This window comes from Microtus pennsylvanicus, chromosome 4, assembly GCF_037038515.1.
Source record: "Microtus pennsylvanicus isolate mMicPen1 chromosome 4, mMicPen1.hap1, whole genome shotgun sequence".
Taxonomy (NCBI): Eukaryota; Metazoa; Chordata; class Mammalia; order Rodentia; family Cricetidae; genus Microtus; species Microtus pennsylvanicus.
This window is the reverse complement of record NC_134582.1, coordinates 71,799,518-71,825,963: the sequence shown is the minus strand read 5'-3', so window position 1 is coordinate 71,825,963 and position 26,446 is coordinate 71,799,518. Positions and strand designations below refer to the sequence as shown.

Sequence of the window (26,446 nt, the reverse complement as noted above, 5' to 3'; positions counted from 1 at the left end):
ATTTCTACACAGAGTTCTAAAGTGACCCTTTAGGTGAGATGCTTCTCAATGAGACTTGGAAGTTTCTTTTCAGCACATTTATTACCTTTACAGGGTTTGTTTTTTTTTTTTTAGTGTTGCCTTTAATGCTAAGCCTCCCTTTTATAGAAACTATACCCTTTTAAACCCCCACCTCCCACCCCCATCCCCATCCCCCACTCCCTCTATCTGTTGCTGGTGTTGCGCTTCAGATAATCTGAGTAGCCTGTCAGGAAGAATTTTTGGAAGGTGTCGCTGTAGAAGATTCTGGAAGGGATCAGGTTCAGCAGCATTGCCTGAACAGAAAAATAGGAGTATCTGAGCAAAGCGAAGAAATTATACCTCAGCCAGTCCTTGGAGTCAGTCATTGGAGGATGACTTTTTCTGACTACTATCAAGATCTTGCGACACTTTGCAATGGGGAACTTCTTAGACACCCGGGCTGTCCCTTTAAATGCCTTCTGAAGGACTTGTTAAATCACTCATGGGCTGACCACCCCACCACACCTCTTTGTTGTCCTATGGAGCATTGGCTATTTCTTCCTGAAACCCCATCTCCTCAGTGGCTTTCCTTCCCTGTTTCCTTCCCTTTTCCTTAGCTAGCTTTCCCATAGCTAAGGAAAAGCATTCCTTTAGAGGCTCAACTTTACTGAAACACAGAGCCAAGGGAGGCAGAGGCCGCTGCATGGAAGAGCCAGGTGTTCCTGTTTTTCCTACCCAAGAACTCCCAGGAGCCGCTAAGTGGGGTCATTCTAAGTGGAGAAGTGGAGTCTCATGGTTGTTTATAGGCTGAGGGCATTGGCCTCAGTTCTTACTACTATCTCCTACTGCTTTCCCCGGCTGTACTGCAGCTGGCTGGCTCTGTGAGCTTGTGGTGAAAGAAAACACACACCCTTCCTCCCTTGCTTAAAAAGAAGTCATTGATTACCAAGATTTCATGAGCAAGACAGCCACAGGTTTCATCCCCAATCGTGACGTATTTCAAGGACTCTTTAACAAACTCTTCCGCAGTCTTGGTCACCATGTTGGTATTTAGATGCTTTGTCATTGGGGTTGAGACAGCATAAGGGGTCAGCACCTGCAGAGAAAGATAAAGAGCAGGACACAGCACTGTAAAGGCCATCGGAGACTGAGGTGTGAATGCACACTCCACCATCCATTCCAGCTCCTTTCTGCCTGTGAAACACTCTAAGGTCCTTGATAAAAGATGCAAAGTTGGCATGAAGCTGGAGAGCAGGAGGTTTGGTTGCTCAAGAGGCCTAAACTGTTCATTGCAAGGGGCTCAAACGCCATTCAGAGCACACACGGCAACTGGGAGACTCAGCAAACAAAGTGCAAGGCAGCAGTTAAAGCTGAAGTTCAGGACTGGGGATAAGCTCAGAAGCCGAGCGCCTGCATGAGGCCCAGAGTTCGCGTCCCAGCACTGCACACACAAATAAAAGGAACTCAGAATTGAAGTCCAGCCAAGCATAAATCACTCAGCATAATTTTTGTCCCGAGTATTGCATTGAATGGACTTACACTAGAGAGTCAATCAGTCAGAAGTGGCGGCACAGACCTTTAATCTAAGGCTGAGCGATGGAATTGGCAGTCCAAGGCCAACTAGGCTACTAGTAAAACTCTGTCTCGACAGATTTATTCACGTTCCTTTGGAAATCAAATTTAATTACATACCCGATCACACACATACATACCTGCTCACACATGTACATGCCGGCTCACAACATACATACCTGCTCACACAACATACATACCACGCAGCAAAGGGTCCACAGCATGCTTCCCCAGACAGCTCAGGCTAACCTTACACTTTCCGTGTAGTAAGGACCAGCTGGAACTCCTGAACCTCCTGCCTCCACCTGCTGAATGCTGAGATCATGGGCATGCACCTCCATACCCATTTTTATGCAGTGCCTTAGATAAAACTCGGGGCTCTGTGTGTGTTAGGCAGGCCTTCAACCAACTGAGCTACATCCCCAGCCCCCACAGCATCTTTGAGCAAACACATCCATATGCAATTCCCTTCCTCAACCAACACCAGCATGAAGGGAGGCCAGCAGAAATCCCAGCAGCAGGAGGGGTTGTAGAGACAGCACTTGGCCTGGTCTTGGTCAGGGGAGCCCAGCAGAATCACTAGACCATCTTCATACATACAACCTGCATTGCAAGGGATGATGGACCACCAGCCAGCATTGCAAGGGATGATGGACCACCAGCCAGCCAGCTGGTTCCCTCTCGGGAGTTCCCACACTGTCTGCCTCACCTGGATAATGATTCCTTTAGCTCTGTATTCCACATGCAGGGCCTTGGAGAACGTACACACAAAAGCCTGCAGTAAGAGAGAAAAAACCTCAGTTCTGGAGTTTGTTTCCTCCTGCCCTTATAGACAGGACCCCTCAGGTTCCCAAGAGAATCACAGACACTTCCTGCTTGGAGGAGGAGGAAGATACCCCGATGGCTTGTCACTCACCTTGGAAGCTGAGTACAGGGCATACAGAGGCCAGGGACAAAGGGCTGCCCCAGAAGAAATGTTCAAGATGAGGCCTTTCTGCCTGTAAGGCAAAGGAGCAAAGGCAGCACTGTTGGCTGTCCCATCCCACTGCAGCAAACACACCTGAGGGCTGGGGCTGTCAGAACCCACCCTCCAGGCTTCCGTGGCTCACAAGGGCTGGTTTTGCGAGAACTGTGAGGAAACATCCCCCATGATCTCAAGGAGGACACTGCACGGTGACGTCACTCTCTGCAGACATGGAGGGCTTGGTCCATTGCTCTGCTAGGGCAATCGTTTCCCTGCCAAGCTACGAAAACCCAAACTGGCTCAGACAGGAAAGGAGGAAGGGACTTTCCAGTCTCCATGGGACCACATGCTCTGGAACCCTTTGGGCTCATAGGGATGGTGTCATGTGGTGGGATCCATCTTAAATGGGTTGTGCTCACTCCAACATCCCTGTGTTCTTCAGGGCTCTTGCTTATACCTCTCGAAATTTAGTTGGTTTTGTTTATTTCGTTTATTGAGACATATTTATGTTGCTATATCATCCAGGCTAGCCTCGGCCTTACTATGGAACCCAGGTTGGTCTTGAATTTGTGGTGATCCTCCTACCTCAGCCTCCCTTTTGCTGGATAAAATTCGATTATCTTTAATATTCCCAGTTAGATGCCTGGAGTGGGGTTGCAAGACACCGCAAATCAGAATACAAAGCTACCCCCTTCTTACTCTAGAAAAAATAAACTATCAACTATTTGCTCTTAATGAATAATGGGTGATGAAAACCAGCCCCTCATGAGTGTTGTACTAGGGTGCCCCAAATATGGACTATTAGAGAGACTGGGGGCAGGCAGTTTCCAGGGGAATGGGGTACTCATTCTGACAGAAGATGGAATTCACAATAAAAAAGGACATAGTCTTGATCTGAGGCCAACTTGCGTCTTTTATGTTCAACATAAGTTAATTTTCTTTGAAAGCCAATGTGTTTTCAAACAGCTGTTCTCAATCTCCTTCTAAAACATGTTACACTTGACCTTCACATACACACATGTATGTGAAACACTGGCCTGGCCTTCCCCCCGATAATCACTGTGTTCTCTCTTCAGAGGTTTTAGCCACCAACTGAAGCAACAGCTTGATGTGCTCCCTCCACCACCACCAAGTCCCCAAGCAGTGGCTGCCAGGGCAGGAAGCCACGTTGCTCTCTGCTTCTCCTGACAGGCCTTACCTTGACTCCATGCGCTTCAGAACAAGCTGTGTCATCTAGAAGAGAAGGCCAGGGTTAAGCCTTGAAAAAGAAACTAAGTAGCAATCAACAGGGTCCTTGGAGGAAGTTGGGGAAGCTTAATCTTCCCAGAGGACCTTGAAAGTTATTGGCAACCTTAGAGGCGGTTCTGGCAACCTGAGAATCTGGCTAGAAGCCACAGCAAGCAACCTAGGCAGATGGCAAACCTAGACTATTCTCTAGCCTCTTTCTTAAAGTAGACAATCTTCCTTCTAGCATTCTGGAACCAGGACTGACCCCAGATAACTAAACCACAAATTACAAGGGATTATTGGGCTGGAGTCTGCCCTCAGAGGTTAAGAGCCTGCACTGCTCCTCCAGAACCCATGTCAGGCAGCTCACAACTGCCTGGAACTCCAGCTCCAGGGGAGCTGACACAGATGGCATTCAGTGCACCTACTCACATGCAGGAATACAGATACACACATAATTTAAAAATAGTAAAATAATCAATTAAATGTTTTTTTAAAAAGAGCCTAGTCCATAGATAACTTTGAGCTCAATTCAAAAAATACTGAACAACAAACACCTAGAAAACCCAGCCCTCTATCATTTCTGACATAATAAATGTCCTTCTCTTAGAGACTACTAAACATTTATTAAAATATTAACTTTTAGGGAATTGCTTTGAAGTCCTGAGGAAATATTAGTATCTTCAGGCCTAGTGCATTCTGAATGCAAAAATAGGGTTTATATACTGGAGAGAATGAACCTATCTCTGTTTTCCAGATGAGAACAGTGGACAGACTGTGGCTAAGAGCAGTTTAGTTTCAGTTCGAGGAATGTTTCAGCCTCTGTGTTTTGATGTGTTAGCACACGTGTTCATCACGTACCTTGACTACCGACGTGATGTTGCAGTGGATGAGACTCTGCAATAGATAACCACAGACAGAAGTCAGTCCAGTCCTAGGAGAATTGTCCTGGGAATAAGCTGGTGCTAACCAAGCACTCAATGCGCAAAAGCTGAGTCCCAATAACCCCATTACATGCTCAGCCTGCATTCTGGCTCCTAGCTGAGGCTCAGTGGCATTGTTCTGCAGTCCTGCCCGTATGTGAGCAGTGGCAGAAGGAGAGTAGCCTTGAAAACTCAGGATGGAATAGACTCATAGGTGGTTAGGAAGTTTTTGATGAGCAGAGATGAAAAAGCACACCCTTTGTGTCAAGTTCTAGGGTGAGAAGAAAAATATCAAGACAGCCACCACGCAGCAGAGTCTGCCCTGACCTGGTTCTTGTCTCTCTTCCCTGAATCCTGATGATCAAGCCAGGGGTCCATACCTGTCTGAGAGACAAAAGCAGACAGGACAAGGAAAAGCTCACCTGGATCTCACCGGGAGTGTTCAGGAAACGGCTTGGGAGCAGGCTGGGGAGCATTCCAACATTGTTGACTGACAGAGAGAGGTAAAGGACGTCAGAACAGATAGGAAATCTTTCTACAGAAACATGCACAAAATGATTTCTGTGTATGGGTGCTCATTGCAACATGATTTAATAACAACAAGGGAATGCAGGTCAGGGAGGTGACCCAACGAACAAAGTGACAGCCGCACAAACACCTGGACCTGAGTTAAAATAGAAAAGAAAGAAAGGGGCCTGGGGAGATGACTCAGTGGTTAGGAGCACTGACTGCTCTTCCAGAGGACCTGAGTTCAATTCCCAGCAACCACATGGTGGCTCATAATCATCTATAATGAGATCTGGTGCCCTCTTCTGGTGTGCAGGCATACATGTAGACAGAACACTGCATACATAATAAATAAATAAATCTTTTTTAAAAAGAAAAGAAAGAAGAAAGAGAGGGAGAAAGGGAGGAAAAAAGGAGGGAAGGACTCAAAATATAAGGATGGGAATAATAGAAGAAGATATCTGACATTGACCAGTGGCCTCCATATGTACACAGACACAGACAGACACACACACACGCACACACGTCCATTTAGAATGTAAAAACATTAGAACTTGTGATAGGAGAGTTTTTTTTCTAGAGACAGGGTTTCTCTGTAGCTTTGGAGCCTGTCTTGGAGCTAGCTCTTGTAGACCAGGCTGGCCTCGAATTCACAGAGATCCGCCTGCCTCTGCCTCCCGAGTGCTGGGATTAAAGGTGTGCACCACCACTGTCCGGTGATACGAGAGTTTTTAACCATACACCTAAGGGTAAGAACTTCTGATCTCTTTCCTCCACCTCCTGAGGGTTTGGATTACAGGTGTGCACTAATGCACATGATATATAAGGTGCCGGAGAAGAAACAACTTGAAGAACTCTGTTATTGCCATCCACAAATGGATCACTAGGATTGAACTCAGGTCATCAGACTTGATGACAGGTGTCTTTATGCTCAAGCCATCTCACCAGGCCACTCCCAAAAGGGGCTTCAATAGTCACTGAGGTGATTATCATATTTACATGGAAAATCAAGATTTTCATTTTTAATATACTTACCTAAAATTCCAATTTCTAAACCTTTAAGTTTTTCTTTAATATGGTCATAAATGTCTTCTTTGGTAAAATCTGCTTGCACAATCTTCACACGGCTTTCAGTGGTCCCCTCTGTATGAGAGACCACAGGTGTTTCTAGTAAGCCTGAGTACAATCATCCCTCTTGACCATAAAGTCCACAGCAATACAATAGATTTTGTAGGACTGGAGAGATGGTCCAACACTTAAGAGTACTTTCTGTTTTTATGGAAGACCCCAGGCTGGTTTCTAGCACAAACATTAGGTGGCTTACAACTCCTGTAACTCTGGCTTCAGGGGATCTGATAGGCACTTGCACACACCAACACAGACATACACACATAAACACAATTAAAAATTACAATGAAATATCTAAAAGAGAGTTGGGACTGTGTTTCTCAAAGTCATATCAAAATCATCAGGAATCTTGTTAGAGACCCAGATCTGCCTCTACCCCAGACCTACTGGTTCGGACATACTGGCCTGAGCCAGACTGGCCTACATAAGCCACCAGGTGATTGACACAAACTCAGGTTTGAGCCCCTGGAGGAGGACTGTGCACACCCTCGGATGCTTTCATAACTCAGCAGACTAAGGTCCCCTCAGCATAGACACAGGAGTCCTATGCTCCAGAATCTACATACATGGCAGCTTGTCCCCCACAATCCTGAGGGAGCAGACACTCTTCTTCCCATTTTCCAGAGCAGCAAATTGAGGACAAGTTAGTGGACTAACTTGTCCACAGAACCTATTCTTCAAGTTTAGCGCCTTCTCTGTGGTTTTGCGCTCACTTGCCCGGGGAAGGCCTTTATAGGTAGTGGTGACAGCTGCAGGTAGAGGTGTCCCAGTCTCTCTCAGAAGAACCTTGACTTTGAGTCTAGACTCAGCTCCTCTGATCAAGCAATCAAGAGACCTAACATAAGAGTCAAGGATTCTTTAAATACAAGGCAGGACTTGCTTTCCTATAACGTGACAAAAAGCACATTTAACACCACGAGGAAGACACTCAAGAATGCCTTGGTCCTAATCGGAATGACTTCTAATATCCAGATGCCAAACAAAAGTCAAATTCACCGGTTCAAGGGCAGGGAGCCTCCACAGTTTGATCGCACAGCCCCCACCTCCACAACCTTCTTCTATTCTGAACCTCCCCCAAAGAAACAAGGCTGACCCAGGACAGCCTGCTGTGATTTAAAAAGCCTTCATAATTAAAGATTCATACCTTTGCCTTGATACTTTACTTAATTATTAACTATGTAATTATTAAAATTTAATATCTAAAAATAAGAATTATGAACATAGAAACAAATAACAGACACTATTTCTGGCTTCGAAGAAAGGGACGAAAGCTAAGAGGCAGCTAGGGCTCTGGCTGAGCAGGGCTGATTCTGAGGGTAAAGGCCCAGAGAAAACCTTTCCTTTATCCAGGCTACAGAATTCAGGGTGACAGCCTATGCCTTATACCTTGTCCTTCCCTTTGTCTACTGGGCCCTTCTGTATACAGCGGGCGGGTGGCAGCCCAGGCTTCCCACAACAGACATGGCATGAACAGGCAGGACAGTGCCATGTTTGACCAGTTCCATGCATACACACCCGCCTTGCTGTGTGGGATCACTCACCAATCTCCTCTGCAATGGCCTGTAGCTTTTCCAGTGTCCGGCTGATAAGTACAACGTTGAGTCCATGTTTGGCCAGCTGCAGGCAGGAATGGAAAAAACAGAAAGATGCTAAGCAGATGGGAGGCCTTAGTTGTGTAGAAGGTCCTTCTGTCCCTGACTGCACCACAAGTCTCCTGCTTCCTCCTGTGATGGAGGTTCCTGTGCTGTGAGTGAACAGCCATTGTGGGTAAGGCTGAAGCCAACACTGTAGCTGTTATAAGTGTCGCTGTGTGCCCATTATATGGCAAGAGTCACTGTGAGAAGTCTTGGCAGGATCATCATCTGGGAGTCCCTCCTTAGAAATGGTGGGGCTCCCTGTAGCCAACTGTAAAGTCTGGGGGCTGCAAACCTTACTTTTTGATAGAGACTCTAACTGGACTGGAACTTATCCACTAGGCTTAACTTGTTGGCAGGCAAGCCCCAAGGTTTAACTACCCTCACCACTCTAGTGCTGAGATCACAAGCAGGCATCAGATCACCTGGCTTTTCATGTATGCACTGGGAATCAACCTCAGCAATGCAAACACTTATGACTGGGCTATCCCTCCACACTTTTGAAGTGTTACTGGGTGACTATCAGTGTAGCAGGGCTTACAGGCAATGCCAGGCTGCCCAATGCTGTGAGCTCTGGTTCCCCTCTGACAAAGCATCTCCTAGATCTACATGGCACCCAGAGACTCAAGGTGTGCATCAGAGACTAACCGGACTCTGTCTGGGTATTTTCACTAATAGTATGCACTCGTTTCCTTATCTTCCTTGGGCTCCATGGCTCCTGCTGCACTTTCTGCAGTTCCACCAGGTTGAGTGCTACTCCCTTGCAATAAAACAATTCCTCAGTCACTCAGCATGAACCTCCTCCTCCTCCTTTCTTCTTTGGAACACTGATGGGAAACTATCCAAATCCATTTTCCCAAACTGAAATTCATAAGTGCCTGATAAAGTCCTTTGACTTTTGCAGCTTTTCATCCATACCTGTCTCAGAGGTGTTTACCTGGTATTGGTGAAACAAATGTGAGTGTGTTTTCAAAAACCTTTTCATCTTCCTTACGTCTTCCTCAGGTAGTAAGTTAGTTATGAGGGTGGATGTTTCAAGAGAGGTGCTAAGATAGAGGAGATATCACTGGGCCTAGCAGGATGCTCAAGTGCTTGTCACACAAACGTGAAGACTCGAGTCCAAGCCTCAGTGCCCATGTAAAAATCCAGATGCAGCACTGGGCGGTGATGGCACATGTCTTTAATCCCAGCACTCGGGAGGCAGAGGCAGGTGGATCTCTGTGAGTTTGAGACCAGCCTGGTCTACAAGAGCTCCAAAGCCACAGAGAAACCCTGTCTCGAAAAACAAAAACAAAACAAAACCAAAAAAATGCCAGATGCAGCACGACCAATAAACTCAGTGCAGGGGAGATGGAAACAGAACTATTCCAGGAGATAACATGTCTAGTCAGTTAGTGAGTTTCAGGTTCAGCAAGAAGAGACCCTGTCTTCAAAGTAAAACAGGTGGAAAGAGTAAAGGAGACACTCAGCATAAGTCTCTGGCTTCCACATGCACATGCATACACACGAGTATGCACATTCACCTGAACACACACGCTAAGATATAATAGACAACACATCATAAGATGATTTGAGAAAGAGAAAAAAGCCAATATTTGTGCTATTGTGGTACAAATTATACATTCACTTCTTGTACCTAGCTAGTAAGAGCTTCCAGGCCTTGCAACTTCCTGCACATTGGGAACGGTAAGAGTCTCTTTCCCGTGCAGGAGAGGATAAGAGCATCATTCCACATGAGACAGAAATTCCAGGAACATCTCCTGCTCCTTCTTCGGTCTTGGTCCCTCATCCCTACCCCCTGAGAATCTTGGAATATTCTAAATACTAAGTGTCTATCAGAACACCAATGACAGCTGGAGACCCTAGAGAGCTTCAGGGTTCAGGATAGAAAATTGCCTAACTTTGGAGTGTTTGTGTTATAGCAACAAGAGCAAATGAAAGCAATAAAGACAAACCAAAAGAAAAAGACAGCTCTAGTAAGTCCATCAAAATCAGCATTGAAACAATTAAATATTATTAGAAACAGACATTGTGAAAGGCTGACTCCTGCTGGAGACACACAGTCCTAGTCCTGGTTACCTAGACGAAAAGCTTTACACGGAAGAGGTAACACAACAGGGGATAAAAATACACCAGCTCAGCTGGAGATTTTAATTGCTGGACGAAGCAATAGACATTTGGTAAGGAAACAGAGTACAGAAACCACAAAAATAATAAGCTTCCTCTTATGAATCCATACCAATATGAAGCAAGAGTTCATCCTCTGAACGCTGTCTCTGAAAATCCTGGTAAGAGCTGAAGGAAACGCTCAAATGTTAGAAGCACTTGCTGCTCTTCCAGAAGTCCTGAATCTCCTCTCCAGCTCTAGGGGATCATCTGCAGGCACCTGCACTCAGGTGCACACACCCTTTCCCCAGCGCATAAACATAATTTAGAACTTTAACTTAAAAGTTTACACTATACATGTTTTATATACATAGACTTATATATAGATAACATGTTCTTTTTTTAATTGGCACGTAGTAATTTTAATGTGACATTTCAGTGTGTGTGCACAATGTGTAAGGATCACTCTGTGGCCTGGCATATCTGGCATCTCAGATACAGATCACTCACTTGTGTTTGAATATTCAGAATCCTCTCTCCTGTTTTGAAATAACCAATGAAGTTGTTATCTAAGCCCCTGAACATTTTAAACTCTCAGGCCACACCAGCACCACAGCTGGGGCAAAGAAGCCAGATAAAGAGGACTGGGTCCTAGCTTTTCCTAAAGTCATTAGCCCAAGTGCCCTTCTCTCCCTCAGAACTGAGTTCAGGGCATGTGTACAAAGAGATGAGCCTTAACAGCCAAAACCAGGCAGGAAGTGAGGAAAGACTCCAAAACACCTCTCCTCCAAAGAGCACAAGGACCTGCACAACAGTATGCAGGGCAGACTCCTCAGCCCTCAACAGCTGACCCAGGAACATCTGTGGGAGGCAGCAAACCTGCCAGGCAGAGGGTCCAGCAAAGGGGAAGAGACTAGCAGGGAAGAGAGGCTGCCATCCTCAGAGGATTGAGAGAAAACCAGAAAGGCTGTTTCTTAAAGCTGTGTTAAGTGCACACACACACAGTGTTCTCAGAAAGGGAAGGTATTCTTGATTTCTTTGGAAAGGGGCAGGCAATTAGACAGTTCTAGCCAGGTGTGGTGCATACGCCTGCAAATCCCAGCACGTAAGGGAGCAGGGGGGGTTGCTGCAAGTGTGGGGCTAGGCTGAGCTGTGGAGCAAAACCCTGCCTTAATTCAAGTATACCCTGGGCTATTCAACAAGAACCTGTCCCCTTGTTTTAGTTATTTTTAATTTTTGCATCAAAAAAGAACATAGTAAAATAAAACAAGGCTGAAAAGACGGTGCTGTGGGTAAAACCATTGCCCTGCAAGCATGGGGACCTGGGTTTGGATCAGTAGGAACGTGCAAAGCCAGACCAGGCAGCACACATCTCTAACATTGCTCCTACAGCAAACTGGAGATGGGTGGTGGAGAAAGGCAAAGCCCAGAAGCTCGCAGGCCAGCTAGGCTGGCATATGGAGCAGGAGACAGCAAGAGACCCTGTTTCAAAAGAAAAAAAAAAAACGATAAAACCCGAGTGTTAATAATAAGGCAATAAAGATTAAAAACAAGTGATTTAAACTGTCCCACAGAAAGAATTCCAGGCACAGATTATCTTCTGGGTAAATTCTACCAAACATTTAAAAAAAAAAAAAACAATCATTTCAAAATTGCATAATCCTTTAAAAGAATAAAAAGGAGGCCAAGTTCTCTCTTTTCATGCAGTGCCTACAACCTTGACACCTCAGATTCTCTAGAAGACAAACACCGTCATTTAGTCCAGCTGATCATCAGGAAGCACAGCCCATGACTCAGCAGTTTGTTCTCACGGATGCTGTTAACTGACGTGCGTGTCCTCTAAGAGTCAGAGGCAGACCTATGGGAAAGCACAGGTGTCTGTGGACTGAGGAAAGCATGGCTACATCGGGACACAGGGGATGCTAGAGTTGAGTGCTAACAGGACACCATCTCCTGCAGCCACCAGGAACATGGCCTCCAGAATGGTACTGTTCTCATCTGCCACACTGTGGGGGGAGTAGCCCCCAACTGTTCAGATAAAAAGGAATGAAAATAAATGACTTTGCATAGTGTTTTTTGTTTCTGGGATTCTCTGGCCATTAACAACCAAAATATGCATCAATGTGACCACAAGCCAACTCTATACTATTTAAGGCTATAGTTTGGTGAATAGGGACCTCGGCTTATCTTGGGTACCGTCAGGTCATATCAGTCTCATAACAAGTTGGCAGTGGAGTCCAATGCTGAAGTTCAATACCAACCTAGCTGGCAGGCTTCCTGATAAGGTACACTTGGCTAACACTGTCACACAGACACACAAACATACACAGACACACACACATGCATGCACCCCACCACAAGAACAACTAAAGTCAACTTAATGACCATCCCTGAAGGCTGGCACCAGACATGAGACTTCCTTGAGATAATCCACCCTGAGAACTGTTATGGAGAGCAGGGCTGTCCGAATATCTGTGCTGGAATCACAGCCCCCAAAAAGAGAATAGTCAAATACCCCACGTAAATATTCATAGATGAAACATAGAATGCAGGCAGAGGCTTTTCTTGTTACACGCCCAAACAGATTGCAATGCGACTCTTGCCCAGGGGGACCACGATGACTGCTACCTGAGAGATTCTCATCTGTATCACCTCGAATAGATTGACAACCAGGAATATGCATCTCCTGTACCACCTCCCTTCTCCCCAAAGGTCCAGTCCCTATCTCCTTTTGCCCTACATAGAGTCCAGCCATTTTGGCCCCTCATGAGTCTCACACACGGATGGCTTAGGATGGTTTGAAATCTGTGTCCTTTTGCATGTTATCTGTCTGCCTCTGTCAACTCACTGACTGAAATACCCAGCCTTCTGAAGGAAACGAGTCCCCAAGTTGAGCCAGGCAGTGGTGGCACATGCCTTTAATCCCAGCACTAAGGAAGCAGAAGCAGGCAGATCTCCACGTTGGAAGCCAGCCTGGTCTACAGAGTGAATTTCAGGACAACCAGGACTACACACACAGAGAAGCCCTTGTCTCAAAAAAAAAAAAACAGCAATAAAGGGAAGTTGAGAGCAAGATTTAGAGACAGAGAGCCCTCGCTGTTGCTCAATGGGCAGAAGCTAAATTACAGGGTAAATTCAGACACTAGCAGTCCTAATGATGCTAGATCCCCCTTCTGGGCATAGGGTTAGACAGAAAGTCGCAGTCTTCTCTGCCCAAGAAAAGATGAGCAAGTGCAGTGGTTTCTCTCCTTTTCCCTTTACCCAGAGCAGACTGCCCGTGAGGACCAGAAGGAAGGACGCTAATTAGATAGAGTTCTACCCGGGAAAGCACCCATCACTTAGAGCCCTCTGAACGTTATCAAGGCCCTTTCCTACTGCCAGCCATATTCTCAACATCTGCTTCTACACATAACTAAGAGTTTTCTTTTTAAAAAAAAGATTTATTCTTTTTTATTTAATGTATTTGAGTTTTTCCTATTGTTTCCTTTATATCTCTTTAGACCAAAAACACCCAGAATCATTACCACCCCTCTGGGAAATGCAATTTAAAGTAAGATTTCACCAAGCAGTTTTAACTATAAAATATATTGACAAAAATAAAATATTAATTAGGGGGAAAAACCCAAAACCCAGAGTGGTGGCAATTCTGGGCTGAGGGTGCCGTGGAGTCCCCACCCCCGCCAGAATCTGTCACAAATGTGACTTAAGAATGAAGGACTTTTGTCTCCCCGTTCACTTCATCAGCTTCCTGGAGGGGAAGTTGTCCATTAAATGGAAAACAATTTGCATTTCCAGCACAAAGGGTGCTCTTTGCCTGTGGGCTCCAGCCTCTCCTTGGTGGCGCCTTTTTCTGGAGAGAGTTTCCAGGCGGCATGTGAAGTGGTCTGGGCCGAAGTCTGGGCAGCATTGTCCCCTTTGTGTGCTCAAGCAGGACTCAATCTTATTTTGAGAAAGTCGGGGCTGACAGGCCCCATATGCGGGTCTTCAGCCCCTTTTCAGAGAGTTAAGCCCCCAGCAAGGCCTTTCCCATAATGCACTGCCCACCAGTCCCGGATCTCTGCAGCGACTGCAGGACTGAATGGGAGCCTGGGTCAAGGAAGGTGCTTGTGGCTGCTAATCTACACGCGGGGGTGGGAATAAGACAGGGCTGCTTCTGTGTGGGAGAGAATAGAAGACAGAGCTGGAATTCAGGTGCAGACAGAGAGCCACAGAGGTGCAGACAGAGCCCACCCTCTGCCTCCCAGCCTAGCCCCTTCCGAAAGTATTTTTTGTTTTGTTTTGTTTTGTTTCCCACCTGCTTTGGTTGATACTTGAAATTCCTTGGACAGGAGGCAAAGCCTCCCCTACCACTTTAAAGGTGAATGCGGATTAAACTTAAATGAGCACAGAATAGGCTTCCGGAAAGCCAGAGAAGCGCGTTCCCCCGTTCCTGCCTTTAAGCACTCCCTTGAAACGTCCAGTTCTTTAATTAAGACGGAGCGGCGTATAAATCAGAAATGTGAACCAAATCCCAAGGAAGCTCACTTTCTCTGATTAAAGGATCAGAAAAGGGGACGTCTAAGGACAGAGTGCGTAGGCAGGGCTGGAAAAAGGCTTGTGGGTAAGGTGCCTGGCTGTGCAAGCCCAGGGACCTGAATACCCAACCCCAGGCCGCATGGCGATAGCGATGTACATCTGTAACCCGCGAGCTGGGGAGGCAGAGACAGTTGAATCTTCAGGACTAGCTAGGTAGCTCCAGGTGCAAAGAGAGACCTTGCCTCAAACGAATAAATAAATAAACAGACAAGTAACATTTTACTTATTTCAGGGACACCATTAGAGGAGACACAGTTATCAAGATCAGAGAGACTTCGGGTAGGAAAAATAACACTTCATAACAGTTGGAATGCAACATTTCAGATTCCAACTGCTTTTTGCTAGAGTAATAATAACTGTCAATGTATCATCAAACCCAGTTTCTTTGATTTAATTTTTGTATTTTATTTTATGTGCATGGGTGTTTGCCGTCTATAAGTGCATCATAAGCATAGGATACCCATAGAGCCAGAAGGAGGTGTTAGATCCCTTGCAGATGGAATTACAGACAGTTGTGAGCCACCATGTGGGTGCTGTGAGCAGCCAGTGTTCTTAACCACTGAGCTGTCTCTCCGGCCCCAAGCCTGTTATTCCTATGTTATATTTTGGCATCCAAACATGGCAAGATCAACACCAATATACGGTGTAAGGAAACAAAAGCAATGATATGTATGGTAATAGGGAAGACAATGATACCAACCTCTAACCTCCACGCATACTCACATGGGTCAGCACATTCATGTACACATACATACACCCACACACACACCCCACACAGGTAATAACTGTTACGATTCAGTCACAATATGGCTGACACTTCTGGGTTCCATGGCCACCAGGTTTGTCCCACATGCAGTATGGTTGGTTGCATCACCTACGTATGATGCAGCTGTGTGAACTCTTGCCCACATGCGTGAGCTCCGTCATCTGCATATGATGTAACATGTCATCCCCTGTGCTCCTGCGCTAGGCAGCCCTTAAAGGCTAGAAGTACCATCTTCAGCACTCTCTCCCTCCCTCCTCCTTTGCCCCTCTCTCTCCTCTCTCGCTCTTCTCTCCCTCTCTCCTCTCTGTCTCTCTCTCGCTCTCTCTCTCTTCTCTCCCTCTCTCCTCTTTCCTCTCTGTCTCTCTCTTGCTCTCTCTCTCCTCTCTCTCTCCTTCTCTCTCTCCTTCTCTCTCTCTCTCTCTCTCTCTCTCTCTCTCTCTCTCTCTCCACCCCTCCATGAATAAACTCCTAAGCGGGTTTGTTGTGTGTTCCTTGTTTCCTTCTCACTTGCTCCAGGTAATTTCAATAACTACTCTATCTCAAGTACACACCTTAGAAATTAGAAAAAGTACTATGGCCTCAGCCAAAAAAAAAAAAAAAAAGGTTTACTGGAGATGAAACACATCTGGTTAGGTTACTTAATATTAGCTCTGACCGGCAAACCACCAGCAGTAGCAAGGAGGCAGAGGCCTTAGTGGGGGCCAAGTAGAAAACCTGGGTCCCTTCCCCAGCTGCTAATGTGCCGTCAGTATAAACCACACAAACAGATTTGAGTAAGACCCATAGTCTCATGACATTTTACCAGAAATGTCCAGGACGTAGTTAAAAAAAAAATTTACCCAACATAAAAAGAAATTTGAGTAAGAAAAAGATACTTAGATGCCAATATTTAGAGTTCTCTGACAAGATTTTATGGGATTTTTCTTTTGTTTTATGTTGTTGTTTTGTTTTTTGAGACAGGATTTCTTTGTGTACCCCTGGCTATCCTGGAATGCTCTCTGTAGACCAGGCTGGCCTCAAACTCAGAGATCTGCCTGCCTCTGCCTCCCTACTGCTGGGATTAAAGGCATGTGCCACCACTGCCCACTTTTTTTTTCTTTTTTTCTTTTTCTTTTCTTTGTGGTTCTCTGACAAGATTTTGAAGGATAAAAATACTTCACAAGGGAACTGGAGAGATTCTGAAGTCAGTTCCCAATACCACACAGTAAGCAATTCACAATTGTGACTCCAGGGGATCTGACCCCTCTTTTGGCCTCCTCAGGTACCACACTGTGCGGTGCTTACAAACACACGTGTGGCATGCATACATACACAATTAAAAATAAATATTTTTTAAAGTGCCTTAAAGAGTCCTTGTGGGAACATGAAAAACAAAAAGTTCCAGGGGAAAAGTCCTATCTGTTTGGTGGAGCGGGGGCAGGGTCATGTGTAGCCCAGGCTAGCCTCACACTCAAAATGATGTTCTTGAATTCCTGCTCCTCCTGCCTCCACTTCCAGGGCAGTAGAATTACGAACATGGAGCGCTACACCACTACTTCTGCATAAGCCACGTTTCACTCAGTGGATGAGCTTAGAAGAATGAGGGCTTTTCTGGCTGGTTTTGACTGTCAGCTGACACAAGCTAGAGTCGCCAGAGAGGAAGGAGCCTCGTTTAGGAACTGTCTCCATGAGATTCAGCTGTAAAGCATTTTCTTAATTAGTGATCAGTGCGAGGGGCCCAGTCCATGGTGGGTGGTATCATCCCTGGGCAGATGGTCCTGGGTTCTGTAAGAATTTACGCTGAGCAGACCATGGGGAAGCAAGCCAGCCAATAAGCAGCATCCCTCCATGACCTCTGCATCAGCTCCTGCCTTCAGGATCCTGCCCTGTTTGAGTTCCTGCCCTGACTTCCTTTGGTGATGACCAGCACTATGGAAGTGTAAGCTGAATAAACCCTTCCTTCCCCAACCTGCTTTCTGGTTGTGGTTTTTCATTGAAGCAATAGAAACCCTGACTTAGACAAATTGATACCAGGAGTGGGTATTGCTGTGACTGTCAAACCTGACCATGTTTTTGGGAGGATTGTGGAAGAACTTTGGAACTTTGGGCTAGAAGAACCATGAAGTGTTAAAGCTCTGTGGGACGTTCTGTGGGAACTTGGAAGGTAAGAACGTTGAGAGCAGTGCAGAGGACGGAGGCCTGGCTTGTGAGGTTCCAGAAGGAACTTTAAAGACTCTGCCAGGGTCATTTGTTATTTCAAATTAAGATTCTGTGGTTCTGGTTAGCTGGGGCTGAAGAGTCAGCTGTGATTAACAAGATACCTGAATTACTAAATCAAAACTTTGTCTTGCTGGGATATTTGGTGCTGGGCTAAGACATTATATTAAGTGATTAAGAAGTGATTAAGAAGAGACCAGCATGAGCTAGTGGGAGCTCATTGACTTTGGACTGACAGCTGGGGAACCTGCATAGGACTGAACTAGGCCCTGTGAATGTGGGTGACAATTGTATGGCTTGGGCAGTTTGTGGGGCCACCATCAGTGGAACCAGTATTTATCCCTAATGCATGAACTGGCTTTTTGGAGCCCATTCCCTATGGAGGGATACCTTGCTCAGCCTAGATACAGGGGGAAGACCTTGGTCCTGCCTCAACTTGATGTGCCAGACTTTGTTAACTCCCCATGGGAGGCCTTCCCCTCTCTGAGGAGTAGATGGGAAGGGGGGAAGTGGGAGGAGCAGGAAGAGGGAGGGAGGGGAAACTGGGACTGGTATGTAAAATGAAAAAAGTTTTTAAATTTTAAAAAGATAAATTTAAAAAAAAACTTTAAAAATAAAAAATAAAAGCAAAAGTAAAAAAGAAGAGATCAGCAGCCTTTAATTCCAGCACTCGGGGGACAGAGGCAGGTGGATATCTGTGATATGCCAGCCTGGTCTACAAAACAAGTTCCAGAACAGCCTGTTACACAGAGAAACCCTGTCAGAAGAAGAAAAAGAAGGAGAAGGAGAAGAAGAAGAAGAAAAGAAGAAGAAGAAGAAGAAGAAGAAGAAGAAGAAGAAGAAGAAGAAGAAGAAGAGGAGGAGGAGGAGGAGGAGGAGGAGGAGGAGGAGGAGGAGGAGGAGGAGGAGGAGGAGGAGGAGAAGAAGAAGAAGAAGAAGAAGAAGAAGAAGAAGAAGAAGAAGAAGAGAAGAAGAAGAAGAAGAAGAAGAAGAAGAAGAAGAAGAAGAAGAAGAAGAAGAAGAAGAAGAAGAAAAGAAGAAGAGGAGGAGGAGGAGGAGGAGGAGGAGGAGGAGGAGAAGGAGAAGGAGAAGGAGAAGGAGAAGGAGAAAAGAAGAAGAAGAAGAAGAAGAAGAAGAAGAAGAAGAAGAAGAAGAAGAAGAAGAAGAAGAAGAAGAAGAAGAAGAAGACGACGACAACGGGAGGGGAAGGGGGCAGTAGTGATGGTCAGAGGCAAGCTCCAGATACCCACATATCTGACCAGTTCTCAGCCATGGAGTCCTGACCACCCGAGACTGAACCCCTGTCTCTGGAGCAGCAGTCAGCAGGAGAGAATAGACTCTGGAACAAAGAAAAGCCTGCATGAAGAAAAGTTACAAGCCTAGGGGAAAAAATTTATTAACTTTTTAAAAGAACACGAGGAAATATTAAAAAGTTTGTACAGAAGAAAAAAACAAGAATTAGTCAAGGACGGAACAGAATGTCAGGACCCAAGGCTCACAGGAGAACTCTCTGGTGACTCAGAAGCCCCAGGAGGATGCATCCCTTGGTCAGAATCGAAAGATCCTATCGGAGGGAGGATTGCCAACCCCACCCAGCCCATCCAGCCCCCAGTTCATGAACCTTTCTTTAAAAGATGGTAAAGAAATGAATGGCTCAGGCAGCGTTTGACTTGGGATCTCCTCTAAGTACCAAGAAACAAAGTCAGGTCTATGTGGAGTAAAGGAAAGAAGGAGAAGTCCGAAAGAATCCCAATAGCCCAGAGTTTTAAGCCACTGTTGTGGTTTGAAATGGACCCCACAAGCCCATAGGAGTGACACTATTAGGAGATGTGGCCTTGTTGGAGGAAGTGGTCACAGGGGACAGCTTTGAGGTCTCAGATGCTCAAGCCACGCCCAGTGTGGCAGTCACCTCCTGCTGCCTGTGCATCCTGATGTAGGACTCTCAGCTCCTTCTCTGACACCATGTTTGCCTGTGTGCTGCCGTGCTGATAATGGCCAGAACCTCTTAACTGTGAGCTAGTCCCAATTAAAGGTTTTCCTTTATAAGAGCTGTCATGGTCACGATGTCTCTTCACAGCAATAGAACCCTGCGACAGCCACAGACCTCAGTCAGTTTTCTATCACTGTGACAAACAACTTAAAAAGCAGCAGGGTTTATTGAACCCAAGGTCAACGAAGTTCCTGTCGGTGGCCATGACCCCTTTGTTATGGACTCTCAGTGACTGAACTCAGCAGGGGAAAGCTGCTCCCTTCAGGGTAGCCGGGAATTATGAACACATCTCAGAGCCTAGCTCCCTTCTAGAGGCTCCACAGCCTCCCAGCAGCACCACGAGCTGTAAATGGGCCTTGAAGGGAAAGTCAAGCTCCAGGCTGTAGCAGTGAGAAGGCATCCTTTATATTGGGGGGGGGGTGTTGTGGTATGGTATTGTGTGTGGGGAAGAGAAGGGTTACATGCGTGTGTGCGTGCGTGAGAGAGAGAGAGAGAGAGAGAGAGAGAGAGAGAGAGAGCATGTGTGAAGATCATTGAAGAACCTGCTGGACTTGATTCTTTCCTTCCATCATAGTAGGATTGAACTCAGGTTTCCAGGCTTGGCATCTTGCAAGCCCTGTCTTCCCTAGTTTTGATAGCAAAAGACATACCGCTTTCAAAAGAAATTGCTGAGCCCTCTTCCTATTCTACACACTCAAATATGACCACTCATCATCTATCAAGGGCCAGCCAATGCTTGTGAGGACATCCTTATATATGAACTAGGGTAAGAATGAAGAACTCTTTACATCTGATCAAACAGACCTGGGCAAACAACCAGAGGTCACACATTTTCCGATAGGCACAGAGGCTTGAACCATGAGTTCAAGGCCAGCCTGGTCTACAAAGTGGGTTCTAGGACAGTCAGGGATATCTAGTGAGACCCTGTCTCAAAATAAAACAAAACAAAAAATCCTTTAGCTGGGCAGCGGTGGCTCACATCTTTAATCCCAGCATTTGGGAGGCAGAGGCAGGTGTGAGTTTGAGGCTAGCCTGGTCTACAAAACTAGTTCTAGGACAGGCAAGGCTACACAGAGAAACACTGTCTTGAAAAAAAAACAAATAAAAAAGGAAACAAACAAACAAACAAAATCCTAACCCTTACTGGGAAAACAGCCAAAGGTGTAATTTTCAGCATGTAATGTACAACATGCTGTAGACCAGTTCCTGAGGGTGGAGCCTGTGTTGTGGGGTTAGTGCCCTGAGATATGCCCAGAGAGCTTGTTTCTGGGGACCCACTGAGACGCTCTTTGTCTGTAATCCAGCAGGAGGACTGAGCACTCAGCATGTGGCCTTCGAGTCTCCAGAGCTGTGAGGAATGCGTTGTCTGGGCTACCCAGCCTATGGCAACATTTGTGTGACGGCTGGGACCAGCTAGGACTTCAGAGTTTAATATAAATCTCTACAACTCACTGAGACCGTGGGAGCCTTTACTTTACTGTGCCCACAGTCTCCACAGTCACTGAGAGAGGTGTTTCCAAGTTTATAGAGAATGAGGAAAAAATAGGAGGTTAACCTAAACCTTTTTAGTGAGAAAAACACGGCTGAGCTACAGACCTTCATTGAGAGAGTATTACACTGCCACTTCCAGATGATATTGTGGAGGGCTAGGCAGATGGCTCAGAGAGAAAAGACTTGGCAGCAAGCTTGATGACCTGAGTTCCATCTGCAGGACCCATTTGGTGGAGGAGAAAATTGACTCTGCAGTTGTCCTCTGACCTCTACATGCATGCCATGGCGTGCACACACACACACACGTGAAAAAATAAGTAAATAAAATTTAAGGAAATCTTTTTATAAAAGAAAATGCTAATAACTATCACATTTATATATATATATATATATATATATATATATATATATATATATATATATATATATATATATAACCTGGAATTTGAAAGACATTTAGGAGAAACTGAAAAGTCTGAGTATCTTTCTGTCTCCCTTGTTCAGGAGGACTCGTTCCTCTCATTGGAGGTTTATAATACTCTCTATAAAGACTTGAATACTTTTTTTTGTACATGTGTGGTATGCGTGGGTGTTAAATATGCATGAGCTCACAAGTGTGTCAGGCTAGCATGTTTATGGAGGGCTTAAGTTTACATGGGGTGTCTTCCTCAATCATTCACTTTATTTATGGGGGAGGCATCTCTTGCTGAACCCAACCCCCACTGATTGTCTGGTCTAGTTAGTCAGCTTGTCCAAAGGGAATTCCCTGTCTCTGCCTCCCCAGTGCTTTGAAACAGAAGCTATACATGACTCATCTAGCACACACAATAATCTTTGAATCAGCATGTTACCTCTTTCTATGGAATAAATAAAAGGGATTATCCATTTATTTATTTATTTAGAGACAGGGTCTCACTATGTAGCCCTGGCTATCCTGGAACTTGCTCTGTAGCCCAGGCTAGCCTCCTGCCTCTGCCTCCCAAGTGTTAGGATTAAAGACCTGTACCACCACACTAGGCTGAGTTTACATTTTTAAAGGTAAATATCTAAACACCATGGCACAATTGCAACCCTAAAACGTCAAATGCCCCATAAGTCCCTAAAGTCTAACTGGAGGCACAGCCACTGGTCTGCTTGTGTTAGAGAAGAGACTGGAGAGATGACTCAGCACTTGCTGCCCTTCCAGAAGACCAGAGTTTGGTTCCCAACACCACAGTGGTGGCTCAGAACCACCTGTAACACCAGCTCCTCTTCTGCACACACAAATGCATGTAAAACTATTTTAAGTTTCTAAAGGGTGAGATGTTTTTATTGGGCTCTCACATTAAAGGTAGTATACTTCTTAAATGAATGTCTATGACTTTTATACACAGGAAAGTGATGAGTGGGGTGGGTGTCCCATGACAACAAGGGAGAAAGCTTCAAAGCTAGGCTGGTGGAATTCACCTGAGTCCCAGCTATTTAGAAAACCAAGGCAGGAGATCCAGTTGAGATCAGCCAGTGAGACATAGTAAGACCTGATCTCCAAAATCCAAACCACAAAAAAAAAAAAAAGCGGCCACCTCACCTCAAATGCATAGGCTTTCCCGATGCCATCTCCTGCTCCGGTGATCACTGCAAGAAACAGCGACAGACTTGAAGCAACAGAATGCTCTCTCTCTCTCTCTCTCTCTGTCTCTGTCTCTCTCTCTCTCTGTCTCTCTCTCTCTCTGTCTCTCTCTCTCTCTCTCTCTCTCTCTCTCTCTCTCTCCCCCCTACAGTCTCCTGTACAACTCAGTCTAGAACTCTCAATACCACAAAGCCATGTTTTCTCACTCCAGCTTTGCCCCCCCTCCTTACAGAACTCCTGATGTGAAGGGTTTTTCTGTCTGTTTGGGGTGTGAGGGGTTGTGTGTGTCATTTTCAGAGGGATCCGTGTATCTAGAAAACACACTCTGAAATGCAGCAAAGCCTAAATCAATAAGTATTTTATCCAGGTTTCTTAATGTGTGGGGTAGCACAAGCCTTAGCACCTCCAGGGCAAGCAAGTGAACCGTCATTGCTTCACCCTGCCCAGTGGTTACCCTAAGAACACCTCAGTGTTCTGTCTGACAAGTGAAGTCTGGACCCTCCCTTCCTTCACCCCAGAGGACAGCAGCCTTCAATGCCTGTGGAAGATAGGGAACCTAGCAAAAAGGACACAGGAATGAGGGGTGCAGAAACCCAACGACTTTAGACAGCTAATCCTCAATACCACTATCTGCTAGTACCCAACAATCTCAAATGCCTTTACATCCTTCCTTCCTAAAATTGGAGACAGAATGCCACAATTCACTACACCTGCGACTGCCCTTGGCACCAGCAATTGAAGGACATGCTTTAAAAAATGCCAACAAAAAAATCTATTAAGTTTATTGAGCATGGATCTCATGATATTCTCTCTGTGTGTTTTCCAGCCTTATAACTGGAGGGGGGGTTGTCCCCTCCTTGAAATATTTTCCCCCGCTGGCTGGCCTGTGCCTGAAGACATTACATATTTGTTCATGATAACATTATGCATTCTTGACTCCCAAACGAGCTAAGATTATATTTTTCACTTTGAAGCCGCAGAGTCTCTGGCTCCATTTTAACTGCTTTTGGGGGAGGGTTCTTAGAGGGTCTACATGGGCAGTGCTTGTTGAGATGTCTGGTAGCTCCAGGCACATAGGCATTTGATTGTGCACGGCATTTGATATTCGGATCTAGAGCACACAAGCCCAGGCAGCTTAGTAAGGTTACTAGAGGCAACAAACACATGTGCACACACCATATATGTGTGCACACACAGTGTAAGCATAAGAAGCATCAATTAGAAACTCACGGGTTCATTCTAAACAATTTCCCATATAGTCATTTAACAAACACTTATGACAAAGTTTGCAAAGTTGACAAGTTTAGTGGAGAAGGGCATGGGATGTATAAAAAATAAATTAACATTTGCACCTCAAATTTTTTGAAATACCCTTTAGCAAACGGATGCACACCAGTCCGGGGTTTAGAAATCTGTAGATGAAGAGACAGGTATTTCTGCCTTATTTATTATTTGTATTACCAGAAAAACTCCAGTAAGAAGAAAATCTAGCAAAGTAGCAGACACATGGGTGAGAACTGAGGGGCAGTCTCCCTCCACCATCTCCTGACCCATGCCTTGATGTTCAGATAGTTCTAATTCCACTCGGGCTGTCTAGCCACGCCATTGCATTTATGTGAAGTCTCAGAAGCGTTCTGAGACACAAGAATAAGAAACAGGAGCAATCAAATCAGTACGACTTAGGGGTCTTCTTACCTGCCCATTGTCCCATCGATCGCAGGAAAGACCCTGGTAAAACCTTCCAGAAGCTCAGCAAGAGGTACCGGGAAAGCCTTACACACTTCAGCAGGCAGAGCAGGCACACAAGCTGCCCCACAAAAACGAAGAGCTGCTCCATGGTCTCTCCGTGGCTGTCTTGCTGGAGATGCTGCTGGGACCTGGCCCTTGCCCCTTGTGTGCCTCCCAGGACAGGCGGCCTGGGGACTTGCCAGATCTCCTTCCGGGAGGCACTGGGTGTGTTCCTCAAGATTAGAGTAACTTCTCTATGTAACCTTGTGATTCACAAGCTTTTGAATAAAGTATTCTTCATAATATCTTTACAGCATGCTTGGGCTTTTGTGACAGTGGAGTTTCTGAGTGAAAGAGACAGTAGACTTGCAGAAAAGCAAAGCCCAGAGAAAGGTAACATGGCAGGGATACTAGGGTCTGAAGTCTCCAAAGAGCCTTGGTTTTATGAGTTGGTCTCCAAGGGTCTCTGTATTAAAGGCCTGATCCCCATGGTGTTAGTGATGTGGGAGGTGATAGAACTTTTAAGAAATGGGGCCCACACTTTGGAGATAAATATGGAAGTTTCTCAGAAAATTGGGAATCGATCTACCTCAAGACCTAGCTATGCCACTCTTGGTCATACACCCAAAGAATTCTCAATCATATCACAAGGACAGTTGCTCAACTATGTTCATAGCAGTTTTGCTCATAATAGCCAGAACCTGAAAACAATGTAGATGTCCCTCAACTGATGAATGGATAAAGAAAATGTGGTACATTTACACAATGGAGTATTCCTCAGCTGTTAAAAAAAAAATGACATCAAGAAAACTGAAGGCAAATGAGTGGAACTAGGAAAAAATCATTCTGGATGAGGTAACCCAGACCCAGAAAAACAAACATGGTATGTACTCACTTATAAGCTGATATTAACTGTAAAGTGAAGAAAGGCCATGTTACAATCCATAGACCCAGAGAGGCTGGGTAACAAGGGGGGTCCAAGTGGGGGAGACACATGGTTCTCCCTGGGAAGGGGAAATAGAGAGATCTCATGGGCGTACTGGGGGCAGGTGGGGATAGGAACATGAGGGGTTGGCTTGGAAGGAGGAGGGGAGAGTACTGAAAGAGATGACTAGAAAGGCAAGTCTTACAGTGGAGGTATTGGTACGCCAACTGAGCCATACAACCCTTTAACCCACACTCTGTCCTGCCTATAGGATGTGTAGGGGAGAAGGGACCAGGGTAAGGGTGGCTCAGAGACTGTGGGAAATGACTGGTCCAGCCTGAGACCACAAGAGTGAGCCCACCCAGCCACGGCCTGGAGTGCTAGGATCTAGAAACTGAATGGCCCAGAGACCTAGAATAGAACCAAACACAATTGGAGGAAAAATGCCAACATAATGGCGCCTAACAATATTCTGCTCTACTCATAGATTGGTGACTACCCCAATTGTCATCAGAAGCTCAAGGTTGTCACTGGCTACATTGTGAATTCAAGACAAGTCTGGGCTACTTAAAACTGTCTGAAAAGAAAAAGATAAAAGAAAATGAAAGGAAGGAATAAAAGAAGGGAAGAAGAAAGGAAGGAGGGAGAGAAAGAAAGAGGAAGAAAGGAAGGAAGCTACAAGAACGCAGCTCAGGATCTTACTGAGGTCACCAAATTAGTGAGCAGACCAGATATCCTTTCTTGTCACAGGTTCAGGAGAAACCAGTCCATTTTCCCCATTTGGTATAAAAGTCACTGCTGGCTTTTCACAGACAAGTGTTATCATGGGGAGATTACTTCAGAGTTTTCAATCGTGAAGGATGCTGAATTTTGTCAAAACCTTTTTTATATCCATTGAGATGGTTATGTAACTTGTCTTTATTCTGCTTTTAGACTGTATTACATTAACTCACTTGTTATTCCAGCATCCCTGGAGTGAAACCACCTCGCTCCTGGGGTTTTAGCTTTTTCTTCTGTTATTTAACTTGAGTTGCTGGTGTTTTACTGAGGATTTTGCATCTGTGTTTATCAAGGAAATTGTCTGTAGCTCTCTCTGTGTGTGATA

At 45.5% G+C, this 26,446-nt stretch overlaps 1 protein-coding gene across 1 annotated transcript; it reads right to left on the bottom strand.

Annotated features, from left to right (window-relative positions):
- Window positions 1–203: 203 nt before the first annotated feature.
- Window positions 204–24,525, bottom strand: Hsd17b3 (hydroxysteroid 17-beta dehydrogenase 3). The gene is made up of 11 exons (XM_075971142.1): window positions 24,384–24,525; window positions 22,647–22,693; window positions 7,863–7,938; window positions 6,229–6,336; window positions 5,109–5,176; window positions 4,625–4,660; window positions 3,735–3,769; window positions 2,489–2,570; window positions 2,282–2,347; window positions 947–1,096; window positions 204–314 (listed from the first exon to the last, which is right to left on the bottom strand). Exons 1-11 carry the CDS (start codon window positions 24,523–24,525, stop codon window positions 204–206), a joined length of 921 nt encoding a protein of 306 aa, XP_075827257.1.
- Window positions 24,526–26,446: the final 1,921 nt, after the last annotated feature.